Source organism: Danio rerio, chromosome 21 (genome assembly GCF_052040795.2).
Source record: "Danio rerio strain M-AB ecotype USA chromosome 21, GRCz13ab, whole genome shotgun sequence".
Lineage (NCBI taxonomy): Eukaryota > Metazoa > Chordata > Actinopteri > Cypriniformes > Danionidae > Danio > Danio rerio.
The window spans coordinates 43,907,219-43,922,500 of NC_141041.1; the positions used below are offsets into that span (position 1 = coordinate 43,907,219).

General features: G+C 36.9%; 1 protein-coding gene and 1 long non-coding RNA gene across 2 annotated transcripts in view; both read right to left on the reverse strand.

Moving 5' to 3' along the window:
* Nucleotides 1-15,282, reverse strand: part of LOC147838945 (uncharacterized) — a 1,276,407-nt gene that overhangs the window by 1,012,565 nt on the left and 248,560 nt on the right. The gene's annotated exons all lie outside the window — the stretch shown is intronic.
* The window catches only part of unc119a2 (unc-119 lipid binding chaperone a2), a 54,432-nt gene continuing 40,899 nt past the window's right edge, over nt 1,750-15,282 (reverse strand). Inside the window, 3 exon segments of the mRNA NM_001040394.2 lie at nt 1,750-3,162; nt 12,287-12,459; nt 13,531-13,627. Of these exon segments, the coding sequence (NP_001035484.1) occupies nt 3,050-3,162; nt 12,287-12,459; nt 13,531-13,627 (383 nt within the window). The 3' untranslated portion in view covers nt 1,750-3,049.

Consider the following 15,282-nt stretch of genomic DNA (forward strand, 5'->3'; position numbering starts at 1 on the left):
TATAGCCTGGTTCAGATCATTTTGCTTTCTCACAACAATCGATCTGCTCCAGAGTTCGTATCAATCGAGCCGAGACCTCCACATTTAGGCGATCTCACACCGATTGTTTTGGCACAAATCAGAGCCCGATTACTGGATTCACATTTGCCAAAAGAACCACGCTAACTGGGGAAACGTGCTTGGTTCTGATATAAAAGTCTAGCTGTTAAGCAACCTTAGTTTAATAAGTTACAATGACCTAAAAACACGCTGTCAGGACTAACTGATCATATAGTTGTTGTTTTTTGTTTTTTTACAGGGCATGAATTAGCATGCTGTTAACAAGATTTTATTATGAATTAGCATGATTCTAGCATGAATTAGCATGTTGTTAGCATGATTTAAGCATGAATCTATTGTTCAGTTGTTTGGGGTCAGATTGTGCTTATTTGATAACTCATTTAATTGATTCTTTGATTGAAAAAACACAATTCAAAAGTAGTTTTTTTTTTGTTAACTTTGTTTTTTTGCAGAATATCATTGTTTTTCAAAAAAGAAATCAACTTTGAACCCAAAATTATGCCAGAAAGAAATCAGTTTAATACCCAAGGTAAAACAGCTGGCTGTTGTACTATTATCATTCTAAAAATGAAAGTGAAAGACAGAAAGGTGTTGAAGCCAGTGTCATAATACACTTTGAAAGCAATAATACACAGAAAAATAAATCAAGAACCTGTGAATCAAGAGTCAGGGTAGAGCTGCACAATTAATCGTTAAAAGATCGCGATCTCGATTCGACCCCCTTGACGATCTTAATCCAGCCTTTCTACGATTCTGCCAATCATATTTTCAAGTTCAGGAGAGAAGAAAAGGCGGCTGCACGAGTCTTTTCATTGTTTCACACACGTTGCTCAGAGACATTGACACCTCCAAATGATGTTGAATGAGTCACATACTGTATTTATAAGGTAAAATACACTAAAAATTGACATTTTTCTCTTTATATAATTATGTTTTCGCGATCGGGAAATCACACGTGACGTGAGCTGCTGACTGCGAGCACGCGCGCTCTACTATTAATGATAGACCTGCGCACATCTACTTTAGTGAACAGAACCTGCGTATGTTGCGAGTAACAGGTAATACATTTGTAAATAATATTCAGTTTGTGGTACAGAGTGATCGTTTGGGAGCCGCGCGCGAAGTATGAACAAGCACTTAGCAGTCAGAATGAAACCGAAAGTGTGCACTTCATTTAAATGATCGTATCGCATTTTAGAGTTGATGATTACGACAAGCATTTGATGTTTTTTCTTTCATAGCGAACCCACAGTTGTGCATATAAATAAATGTTTACAGTGTCAGTATAACTAGCCTATATATTGTTGAATATAATCTGATAATGGAAAATGTCTGATTTTACTAGTGAATAAAATTGTCTAATATGACAGATTGCAAGCATATATCTCAAACATAATAATTCAACATTAAAATTATTATAAGTAGAATCGAATTATTTATAGACACCAGTAGACCTACACATAATATTATTATCGAGGTTGTGCCATGTTTGTTTTTACCATACCTTTATTTTACATCCACAGAATCGTGAGAAAATCGTGATCTTTATTTTAAGCAAAAATAAATAAATAAATCGCGATTCTCATTTTAGCCAGAATCGTGCAGGTCTAAGTCAGGGACATGTTTACAGTGTGAAAGGCAGTGTATAAAAATAAATGGCTATAGGAAATAAATAGACGATTTCAATCATTTCCAAAAATTCAACATATACATTTATTTCTCTTCATTCCAGACTGGTGTTTGAACTATCCGAAACATAGGTTTCGTTTTCACACCCTCGAAATCATTTACAGTAAATCACAATCATAAATAAAGCTGTTACATATCTGACTAGAAACATTTGTCCATGATTTTTTCCCCATCCACTTTACACCCCCTTTTCCATGTCCACAATTTAAGAACAAGGGTTTATTGAAATCATCCTCCTACAGTAAATGCACGTTTTGCACTATGAAAACAAGGATCATAGATACAACACATCCTGAATCTAACCTCAGCTATGTGCACTAAACAGGCGTGATAGAGGCCTGGATCACTGGAATGTGTGAGAAAGGGAACGATAGATGGAGAGGTGAAGAGAAACGCCATCTCTGAACTACTGAAAACTGATATTCCTTTCCTTTTTGTTTTGTTTTTTCAGAGAAACCACAGGAGCCAGTCGTTTGAAATGTCAAGGCTTGTAATGTGTGCCGTGTTCCCTTTTCAGTAGACGTTTTTTATCTACTCAACCTCTGGTTCGCAGCATGAATTGTGTATAATAATCGGGAACTTCACGCAAACCTTTTGAATGCAAAAATATCCGTAGATCCCTGACAGATGTGCACCACGAATGCCACTTGATTCGTTTTTTTTTGCTTCTTTTTTTAGTTTTGTTTTATTCCACACAAATAATCGACATCTCAGAAGTAAGTGAGTTTGTTCACGTATCAAAATATATCTAATGAACACAAATCTATCAATTAAGTCAAGGTCTCACCATAAAATCAGCTTCTATTTAGGATGAAAAGTTCACAAGTATGAAATTTGATGTAGCTTATTCTGACAGGGAAAGAAATACTCAACATCAACAATATATAACGGTCATATCTGCGTCATCTCACACACACACACTTGCAATCATTGAATCAAATCTCACACACACCGCACTCACTCAATGAATAGTAAAACCTAAGTACCATTCACATTACAGTGCTTTGCCCATACAAACTATGGGACGTGTTAGCTCATAATTGGGGTACGCTTCAAAATAAATGCTTGAGTTTGTGTTTTTGCTGACGTGAATGGCAGTGTGTGAAATCAGGATAGGATATGTGTGCGTGTCGGACAAGACCTTATGGTGTGACTCTCTAGATCTCCAAAACAGGAATGACGCACTGCAGCCGCTCGCCTGTGACACTGATTGAAGAGGGCGTGGCTGCTGGACGTAGATATTGTGATTGGTTCTTAGGTCTGTCAGTCAAACTCTGCCTTAGTCCCGCCCACTGCTGTTCTAAGGGCCTCCGCTGTACGAATAATCAGCTTTGTTGTGCATGACCAGCTTGTTGTCCACAAAGTAGAAGCTGTCGGACTGCGTCTCGTAAGGATGGAGGATCATCTCACGAACTGAAACACAGAGAAAACCCATTGGAGAGCTGCCAGATGCACTTATGCAATGAAACAAAACAGTTGAAGTCAGAATTATTAGCTTTTTTAATAATTATTTTTATTATTTTACATTTTTTCCCCATTTCTGTCACATAATAGACTTAACAACTGATTTCTATTACCTGATTTCATGATAACAGTACATAATATATTACTAGATATTGTTCAAGACACTAGTATTCAGCTTAAAGTGTAATTTAAAGACTTAACCAGTTAAACTCTGTGGACCCGGTGACATTATCGAATTACGCTTTAAGATTTAAAGGGCTAGCATTGCACCAGACCCCTTTAAGTGGTTTAATTTGAAAGCGTAGAATCTATGTTTTATGCACACATGCATCACTTTGGTTTTTATTCTACTGTACAAAAATTATTTACTCCTAAATACACAGTATTTTGGATACCCAAGCTGGGTATTTTACATTGGTTCATTTTCATATTTTTCATATGACACATGTACAAGTTATAGCTCAAATGAAAGCTCTTGCCGGTGCTCATACAGTTCTAGCATTCTTTTTACTGAATTATATTCACATATCAAACAGTTTCCAAATGAATCACAGTGTTTCCATTGGCGCAGAAGTGAAAAAAATACATTTATGATCACTAAGCAGCCCCAGACAGCACAGACAGCTGTCATCTCTTACGTTATGCTGTGCGCTTAAGGGCCATTTCTCCTCTGTTTTTGAGGTGATGTGCATAAGTAATGCTTTTATATGTCTGACGTGCTCCAAACACAGTGAATTATGTTTGATCAAACAAAAGACTAGTGAAATATGAAAACAATGATCGGTCCCTGTGGCTTTTATAGCACCTCTCATCAGTTGGAATGCAATAACTTTTGCATAGATTATGGTAGAAACATGTTTCTTTTTTCCTATGATTACAGACATGTGCAGGAACCACCAAAATTAATTACAGCACGCTAGACCACACAGAACCTAAAAGGTACACTTTCAAATTTGAGTTTATAAAAAAAATACAAAAATACGGCTCTTTTTAGGTGTTTATTATAACACAGACAACATTTACAGTTATTTTAAACACTTTCAATAGTGTTTCATGAAAGTTCAAAGGGTTTTCTTTATAATGATACCAAATTTTTGCATTTACACCTCTCCATGTGGATTCGGGAAGCTTTTAAATTTGGGTAGGCAAAATCCAGGCGGAAATCCCAAAATAACAGCAGAGTTTAACTGGTTAAGTAGCTTAATTAGGGTAAGTAGGCAAGTTAGGTTAATTAGGCAAGTCATAGTATAACCATGGTTTGCTCAGTAGAAAAGAAAAGGAAAAAAAAAACATTGCTTAAGGGGGCTAATAATATTAAAAAGTAAAAACTGCTTTTATTGTAGCCAAATAAAACAAATAATACTGTCCAGAAGAAAAAATATTATAGGAAATAATATGAAAATGTACTTAACCAATTTAATATCACATAAGAAATATTTGTAAAAGAACAAATGTTGCATAGCAGGATGAATAATTTTGCCCTCAACTGTATACAGATGAAAATGTTTTATGTAATAATAACTACGACAGGGTGATAAGACTGATAATGTTAATCCACCTAAAAACTTTGATTATTTAAACACTTTACCTTGATTTTGGTTATTGAATTATTATTTTATTTTCAGTTATTATTTACTTATTTTTTCCCTCTCTCTCATACTTCATTGTGTTATCATTTGTGTTGTGAATATACTCTCAAACAATCAAATCATAATAAAGTTTGTCATGAATTGTTTGTAACCTTTTGATTTGATTTGATTTGTCAGAATTTTTTAAAGTATGTTGTCAGATTCCTAAAAATGAATCTAAATCTGATATTATATTTAATCTTTAGCAGATATGAATATGGTATAAATACATCTAGCTGTAGAAAAAGCCAGATCCAGATATTTAGAATGTCGGTCCACAAGACGATAAACATCCGCTGAGGTAAATCAAGAGGTAGTGAAAACAAGCGTATCTGTATCTGACGTATTGTATTTCATTCACCAAGCACAAAAACAGACAGACACAGGTAAAGTTTCTTTCCTCAGGCCATCTACCTCATGAACAGTTAAAAATCCCCCAACTGTGCAATAAATATGTGCAATACTTTCTCATACACACTTGTACATACAATTCAACATCCAGATTTCTGGTCTTGACTAACTGCATCTCTGTTTAATGTTTATCATCTTTTTTTCTCATGTTTATTTTGTGTTGTCACTTGTCGCTTTATGTACACTGGAAGCTTCTATAGCCAAAACAAATTTCCTGTGTGTGTGAAGCACACTTGGCAATAAAACTGAATCTGATTGCTCCGGTCAGAAGTATCGATACACAACTACAACCGGATGTGTGTTTGGTCGTTCGACTCGTTTGTGAAAAAGACTTATATAGTTTAAGAATTTCGGTTTGGGTATCAGTTTGATTAATCTCCTGCCCCAAATAATAATAATAAAACTGCTTGGAAATAATTTTCTTTTTTACAGAGAATAATGATATGATACTCATTTCTTGTCTATCAAAATACATTAAAGTGCTTCTATTTTACCTTTTAAATGCTTCGTCATTTTGTTCATAGTCTTAAATCTTTTATAACAAATGGTCCATTTGACGGTCCATGCGCAAAACGGAAAGTGCAGGGCGCAAACGCATTCAGGCCATGTCAGAATCCATATTTGCTAATATAAGGATGGGAATATCCGCTTTGCGCCGTGGCGCATGGTCTAAAAGGGTTGAGTTTATTTTCTTTATTATAGGTGTGTTTTGAGAATAAACCAATCAGAGTCTCATCTCCCACTCCATTTAAGAGCCTTGCATTGCGCCATAAGCACATTTGCTGTTTACATGATGTAAAGTAAGCAAGCAAAAAGTGAACAGTTTTTTAACAGAAAACAGTTAAACAGAGCTTCTACCGAGCGAGAATGACAGATAAATGATCTACTTTCACTTTCGCTCTCGTGGATAGGGAAACCTTTACGCACAGACATCAATTAGCCTATAAATAATTCATTTCGTTTTTTAAGCGCAAATATTTGTTTAAAAACTATTTCTAAATTCAGTTCTAATTTCTAGCAAACGAATAAATGAACAATAATAACGAAGTGTGTTCAAAAAACTGAGTTATATCCTAAAACACATGCTGTGCACCATATGGTCTAAAACCTGCAGGTGGGCAAATCTAAGCTTGTTTTTAATAAAAACAAATATAAACATGGATATAATAAATAATACTGCTAATAATAATAACATTATACAAAAGCAAATTGTTATGAATGAATTAAAAAAGCCCCCCGAGATGAAGAAGACATAAAAGCAGTGGTTTTTCATATTTATGTAGGCTAGAAAATAATGTTTTGTGATATTTTAATCCTTTATATTTATATCCTATATATATTCTTATTATATCCTATATATAACCTTAATATTTTATTTTTTTCATATGTAAAGATATTTCCGTATTGCTCTACATCTTTTGTGTATTAAGCAGTGTGTAAGCAAGGCACAACTCTGCGCTCGACTTTAGACCGGGTTTGTTTTGGTCTATTGAAAAATCTATTATAGTTTCTCAAAATAGCAACACGCCAGCAGTGCGCCTCAGAACGCCTTCCTTTTTAGACCAGAACGCCTATGGGCGCACATATGAGCGCAAATGCATTTGCTATTTAAACAGCGTGGCACAACGCCTCAAAACGACTCTTGCGCCAAGCTGAAACTAGCAAACAAGTATTGCGCCGCGCCTTGCGCCACATTGCGCCGGATGTATGATAGGGCCCTTAATGTTTACAACGATTTATTTGAAGATTATTCACCCCCCCCCCCCTCCTTTCTGAAAACCTGATGAACCAATCTGCCTACTTCTTACAGCAAACGTCAAAACTGAAATGGCTATTACACTGGATTCACTCCAAATGCAAAGAAAATACCCACATTGCATCACTCGCTCTAGGTAAGTCGAGTTTTATTTTTTGAATTTGTTCAAACGATATGACTGAGGTGAATTCAACACTTTTGTTGCAAACACATTGCACATCATTTGCACTGCCTGGCAGAAATTTGCCTCTGTTGATGTCAAAGGCTTTGTATGCAGTGGGCCAACATACTGTATAGAGCATTTTGATGTGATGTCATTGGTCTATGAACATTTCCTGCTTGTTCTTACATTTTCTAACTGTAACAAGCTAGAATTCAATCATACCTTGACGTTTAAACGGCTATCATAACATTATTTATCAATATGTGGACATTTTTGAATTCACTCGAAGCTATAGAAATTAAAAATGTAAAACAGGAAATAGGGTAGGGGCATTGTTATTGTTTACATCCCTCAAAATGGTCTATAACACCACTGTGCTTCGGGCATACGGAGTCCAAATCCCAGCTCATGGATCTTCCCTATCTCATTCGCCTCTTTCTCTAATCCTGTGGACATACTGTCCAATTATAATAAAGCCAAAAATAGATGTTAAAAAAAGAAATTTGCCTACATCCTTGCATTTGCATTGACTTTGCATGTAACCTACACATGCAAATACCTAATTTTGCATTTAGTGTGAAGCCAGCATGATCATACAGTATTTGCTAATTCCATCTCTCAATGACTGAAAACATTGTAGAGCTGCTGTAGTTTCTATTGGTTAATCTTATTATATCAATTCAAGCCCACCTCTGAGGACGACATTGTAGAAGAATTTGTTAAGCAGCTTCAGTCACAAGTATGACTTGAGTGGGATGTTTCGTTGTAATTTTTGTTTCAATCTTTTAGCTGTGCGATAGATTTATGTACCATATGCACTAGTGTCTTATAGATAGCAAGGGCGTAGGTTTGCTCTTGACATTAGTGGAGATGGTGAACAAGTGAATCCAACCCGACTCTACACTATTACTTTTCAATCCAGATGGATGGGGCAACTATTACTGCATCCAAAATGGTAAAAAGCCTTGGAGTAACAATTAATGACCAACTAAACTTCTCTGACCACATTTCTAGAACTGCTTGATCTTGCAGATTCGCACTCTATAACATCAGAAAGGTCCGACCCTTCCAACTGAACATGCAGCTCAACTCCTTGTTTAAGCTCTTGTTCTCTCCAGACTGGACTATCGCAAGTCTCTACTAGCCGGGCTTCCAGCTAACTCTATAAAACCTCTTCAGATGCTTCAGAACGCAGCAGCACGAGGGGTCTTCAATGAACCTAAAAGAGCACATGTCACTCCGCTGCTCATCCGTTTGCACTGGCTGCCAGTTGCTGCTCGCATCAAATTCAAAGCTCTGATGTTTGCCTACAAAGTGACTTCTGGCTTTGCTCCTTCTTATCTGCTCTCCCTTCTGCAGATCTATGTGCCCTCCAGAAACTTGCGTTCTGTGAATGAACGTCGCCTCGTGGTTCCATCCCTAAGTAGAAAGAAATCACTTTCCCGAACTCTCGCATTCAATCTGCCCAGTTGGTGGAATGAACTCCCTAACTGCATCAGAACGGCAGAGTCACTCGCTGTCTTCATGAAACGACTAAAAACTCAACTATTTAGTCTCCACTGTCCTTCCTAATCTGCAATTGCCTCTCTGGCTCCACCGCTAACTGTACTACAAAAAAAAAAAAAAAAAAAAAAAAAAAATATATATATATATATATATATATATATATATATATATATATATATATATATATAATGTTTTGATTCTTACACTTTACACACCTGAAACTTGCCTACAGCACTTGTTAATTGCTGCTCTTATAGTTGTGTAAATTGCTTCCTTGTTCTCATTTGTAAGTCACTTTGGATAAAAGTGTCTGCTAAATGACTAAATGTAAATGTAAACGCCCCCCATCCCAAACAAAATTTAACATGCTACTCTAAGAGATTAGGACAGGCAAGGCAAGGCAAGGCAAACTTTATTTATAGAGCACAATTTAACACAACCGTAGTTGATCCAAAGTGCTTTACAATAAAATAGACAATAAAACAAAAAATAACTGGTATTAAAAATACAATAAAATATATTTAAAAGTAATACTAAAATATAAATAATACAAAAATAACATGCATGCATCAGTCAAAGGCAAGAGAGTAAAAATGTGTCTTTAAGTTAGATTTAAAAAAATCCAAAGAAGGAGAGATTCTGATATTCAGAGGGAGACTATTCCAGAGCCTTGGGGCCGCAACACTGAAAGCTCGATCACCCTTTGACTTGCAGCGAGACCGAGGGACAGACAAAAGAAACTGATCATGTGATCTTAAGAATCTACAAGCTGTATATGGCCTAATAAGTTCGCTGACATAGGCCGGGGCAGAATTGTGCAAAGCTTTATAAGTGAAAAGAAGAATTTTAAAATCAACCCTGTATTTTATAGTTAGCCAGTGCAATGAGGCAAGGACAGGGGAGATATGATCTCTTTTCTTAGTTCCTGTTATTAATCTGGCGGCTGCATTTTGGACCAACTGTAGCCGAGAGTGTTGTCTGAGGTAGGCCAATATACAAAGAATTGCAGTAGTCTAACCGAGAGGAGATTAAAGCATGGGTTACGATTTCTAAATCTTTTTTAGAAAGAAAGCATTTAACTTTTGCCACCAATTTAAGCTGGAAGAAACTGCTCTTCACAACCGCATTTACATGTTTGTCAAACTGCAAGAGTGGATCAAAGATAACTCCGAGATTCTTGGCGTGATTGTGCAGATAGTCGTTTAGGGCTCCTAGCTTAGTTTTAATTGAATTGTTGGTAGCAGCAGGACCTAAAATTAACACTTCTGTTTTGTTCTCATTTAGTTGCAGAGAGTTATTTGTCATCCAGGTCTTAATGTCGGTAAGGCATAGGAAAAGATTTTCTAATGATAAATCTTTTCCTAGTTTGATTGGAAAGTATAGTTGGAGATCATCAGCATAGCAGTGATAGCTTATGTTATGTTTGAGGAGTATTGAGCTTAAAGGAAGCATAGGAGAACTGGCAGAGATCATATTAATACTTTTACATTTAGCTGTTTAGTCTGCAGTTGGTTTTCAGGGCATATTAATCACAGATTATTATTCATCAGCCTGCTATAACGTTAGCACTATCATGATGCACTCATTGAGTAGTGAACTTGCGTTTATGCGAGTTACACTTTTTATTGAAAAAAGTTCCTTTGTCCACCTTTATTGCTGCCACCATCCGTCACTTGTGTGCGTCACACACCTTATTCTTGCACGAAAAATTCCCTTGCACAGTTTTGGTACTGTTACATCTGAACGCAGCTACATCCTCTTACATGACAGTAGGGAAAGGCACAGCCAATCACAATGTTAATTTGTGTTCGGGGGTGGTACGACTCGAGAAGAGAATGTGATTTAACCCTTTCTGCATGTCCAGGTTAATATTGACAGTGCAATTTTTTTAGGTGAATTAAATTATTGATTATTGATGGGGACATTTCAATAGTTGGTGGATATTGGTGTCCCTCAGGCAATGTCCACACTAATGCGTTTTCATTTAAAAACACATATTTTTGTCTCCGTTTTGCCCTTCCGTCCTCACTTAGTGGAAAGTGGATAAATTTGAAAACGCCGTTTTCGTGTCATAGTGTAGAGTCTTTCGAAAACGATGACGCGTTTTTTGTCATGTGACAGAGTCATGTTACTAATTCGTTTACTTTCATTTCGTTGTAATTATGAGTTTAGTGATGTGGTCCTTACTCTGAGGGTAAGCAGCGTCATCAGCAGGATACTGTTCTTTAAAGCGGTCCAGTATATCGGCGTATTTGTTTTGGCACGTCTCCCAGTCTACATTTTCACTCTCTTTTGCAACTTTGTATTCCATGTGTTACTCGACGCAGCAACTCCACTTCATTGTCAGTCCATTTAAAAAACTCTGTGCTTTTCCTTGACATTTTCCCGCAACGTTTCAAAGAGCCAGAAAGAAAATAAACGTCAGGCGGAAATGACGCGTGACGAAGCGTCTTACGTTTCACGCATGTGCAGTACAGGGTGAAAGCATTTGTAGTCGTTTCAGTGTAGATGACAAAGTTTTGGAAAACGAATAGAAACGACAGTGTGGACGTGAACCGTTTTCAGAGGAAAACTCCGTTTTCAAATTTTTCCGGATTAGTGTAGACATGCCCTCAGTCTACGCTAAATCTACAACCCTGGATAGAATGAAAGAGAAAAAGGTGATTGATGTGATTTGAATGTGCCATGGTTGTTAATGCCATATGGCTGGTCTAATAGCACCAAAGTGTTTTTTCACCATATTTTCTCGGGTCTTTTCGATGAGAGGTCCAGCATCATGAAGAAGCACTGAGCATCTATTTGACACAAAGTGCTGAGCACTGTTTTTTAAATGCTCCAACAGTTAGACAACCACTCACAGCTCAGCTTTTTTCTGGAAGAGGCTACAATTAACATTGAAGTCACATTGAGTTCACAAAAAAAAAAAAAAACTGGACAATAGAAGACTGGGAAACAGCTCCTCGTCTGATCAGTTTTATTTCTGCTGCCAATGCTATGTTAGAATTTGATATAAACAGCATGAAAGCATGAATTCATCCTGCTTTGTATCAACGGTTCCTGCTGCTGGTGTTTTAATGGTGTTTGGAGAGATTTTCTTGGCACAGTTTGGGCCCTTTAATACCAACCGAGTATAATTGGAAAAACCACAGTCTACCTGTATTTGGTGACTTCCGGCAGGATAACACTGCAAGTCACAAAGCTCAAATCATCTCAAAGTGCTCTTGAAGCTTTGTATGATTACAGATGAACTACATAAGACACAAGGAATGTTTTGACAAGGTTTTTGGTTTCTTTTCTAGACTTCAAACCTCTTAGGACCACTGCTAGGTAAATGCAGGAGGAGAGAGCTTTCAGTTTTCATCTAAAATGACCTGATTTGTGTTTAGAAGATGAACAAAGGTTTCGATTGGAAGAACACGAGGGAGAATTATTAATAATGAAATCTACATTTTGGGTTAAAGCAGTTCTAAAGGTAAAATGTCTGCATTTCACAATATTATTATGGTTTGAACGAATACAGTCTTGGTGACCATAAATAGTAAACTGCTCAGGTTTAAGAGAGTTTAGATCAACAGATGTTTAAACAGCAACAATCTTCACAGCACTTACTGAGATCCTCAGAGAGCGGGGGAAACTCGTAGATGTGCTCACAGGTATTCTTGCTGCTCGGGATGCAGAAGCCAAACTCAAAGTCGAAGCTCTTCAGCAGCTGCTCGCGGAAATAATGCCTCTCAATCATCCGGAAGTTATTGATGGGGATGTCACCGACTGTGAATTCAACACTGAAGATACAGAAACAAGGCGGACAGGATGTTCAGTTGCAAAACGGTGTGTTATTTATTCCAGCAATGCCAATTCCTCCATGCGTTACGAGAGCGGCGTTCATTATTTATGATGAGAAGTTACTGCATCTACCTCTGAACGCTGACGCCCTTTGGCTTTATTCAGCAGGTTTAATTCGGAGAAATGATTTATGCTTGCTTTGTTTTGATCATTATTTCTGACCTGAATGAGCATGCTGTTGTACTGGAATATGAGAAGGGTCTACTAATGAATATCAGCTGGCTGTCCTTTCGTGTTTGTTTTCTTAATGCGCAATCTTGGCAAGAAAGGACAATATGAGAGGACGGGAGTATAGCGATCCTCTCATTATGCATTTATTCAGTTATATTCTGCATGGATTTTAATCAGCTCCTAATTTTTAATACAGTTTCTGCTCAACAAGACTGCATCAACTTATCCAAGACAACTGCAAAAGTAGCAATATCTTTAAAAGTATTATGATGATGTAATGCCCTGGTGCACAGTAAAGACAGACAGGTGCATTAAGTGTAATTGGGGCGACGCAGTGGCGCAGTAGGTAGTGCTGTCGTCTTACAGCAAGAAGGTCGCTGGTTCGAGCCTCGGCTGGGTCAGTTGTCAGCATGTGGTACAGGTGAATTGGGTAGGCTAAATTGTCCATAGTTTATGAGTGTGAATGAGTGTGTATGGTTGTTTCCTAGAGATGGGTTGCAGCTGGAAGGGCATCCGGTGCGTAAAAACGTGCTGGATAAGTTGGCAGTTCATTCCGCTGTGGCGACCTCAGATAAATAAAGGTACTAAGCCGAAAAGTTAATGAATGAATGAATGTTTAGAGTTGATATTTGTATTATTTTTGGTGCATGGGTTGATTTGTTATCAATAAGTTATTATATTAGTTATGATAAGCTGGTTTATGTGGTTTAATACTGAACCTTTTTTTTTATTTGCCAGGAAAAGAGGATGTAAGGTCACCCTATAATACATTCATTCATAAATGTAAAATGATTATCATCTATACATCTACAATGATTACAATGGCAAACTGTACTTACGTGGCTCCTACTTGACGTAGCCGTAAGAAAGCTGGTGTAAATTGATATCGTACAAACCGTCCAGCGTTTGGATCAACATCTCTTTTATCTCCTCTATCTGGAAAAAAAAGACAAACATGACAAAAATCTGATTTAAATTCCTAATGTATTTGTCTGTATATACATTACTTGACTAAAGTCTTGTCATCGATCCTAGTAGTAAGAGCAACAAATAATAACTTGACTTCTAGTTGATCATTTGAAAAAAGTGGCAGAAGGTAGATTTTTTTAGATAAATCATCTGTTGAACTGCACCCCAATCATCACAAATAACGCAGAAGACCTATTGGAACCTGCATGGACCCAAGATTCTCACAGAAATCAGTCAAGTTTGTTGGGGGAAAAATCATAGTTTGATGTTTCATTCAGTATGGGGGCGTGTGAGAGATCTCCAAAGTAAATAGCAACATCAACAGCCTGTGATATCATGACACTTGTGCTGCCCATTACATTACAAACCACATGAGAGGGCAAATTCTTCAGCAGGATAGCGCTCCTTCTCATACTTTAGCCTCCACATCAAAGTTCCTGAACAAAAGCAGTTCAAGGTGCTTCTGGGTTGGCCAGCCCTGTCACCAAATATGAACATTATTGAGCATGTCTGAGGTAAGATGCAGGAATTGAAGATGAATTCAAATAAAAATAACCAAATAAGCTTTTCATAACTTCTGATGCCAAATGATCAACTAGAAGTCAAGTTATTACTTGTCGTTCTTAAAACTTGGATGGATGACAAGACTTTTTTTTCAGGTAGTATATTTGTTTGTTTATTATTACATATAGTTTCATGCCTATGCAACCATCTGTTCCACTGAAAATAGTCAATTAAAATACTCCTGCTTGTTTTGCAGTGTTTTACATACTGAAATGAAATTTGGTTTGCGACACTGGATAAATAACCGTCAAAACCTTTGACATCTTTATTAGATTTCTGAATAATATTACATGAAATTAATAAGAAAATAAGCCATGACCTTGACTACTCAAACTGTATAAAATATTTACACTATGATTATTAATATTGGGCGAGGCAGTGGCGCAGTAGGTAGTGCTGTCGCCTAACAGCAAGAAGGTCGCTGGTTCGAACCTCAGCTCAGTTAGTATTTCTGTGTGGAGTTTGTATGTTCTCCCTGCCTTCATGTGGGTTTCCTCCGGCTGTTCCGGTTTCCCCCACAGTCCAGGGACAATGCGGAACAGGGGAATTGGGTTGGCTAAATTGTCCGTAGCGTATGAGTGTGTGTGTGAATGTGGGTGGACGTTTCCCAGAGATGGGTTGCGGCTGGAAGGGCATCCGCTGCGTAAAAACTTGCTGGATAAGTTGGCGGTTCATTCCGCTGTGGTGACCCCGGATTAATAAAGGGACTAAGCCAACAAGAAAATGAATGAATGAATGATTTTTAATATTTAAATAATAGTATTTAACTCATTTTATTTTACAAAAAAAAAAAAAAAAAACGCAGGTCAAAAGACAAATTGGTTATCAAGCATTAAACCAATCTTTAAAACCCTGTACCGTTAACATTTAAACCACTAGGTTTTAATCATTTATAATATATTATAATTTAGACTGATAAAAACAGACTTATTTTATACATTTCAACAAGTGCATACCAGAATAGGTTTCATTTTTGTATAAATATATCTATTACACTGCATTATTTCACCCAGAATTTGACATTTCTATTTACATATTATTCTTATTTGAAACACTAA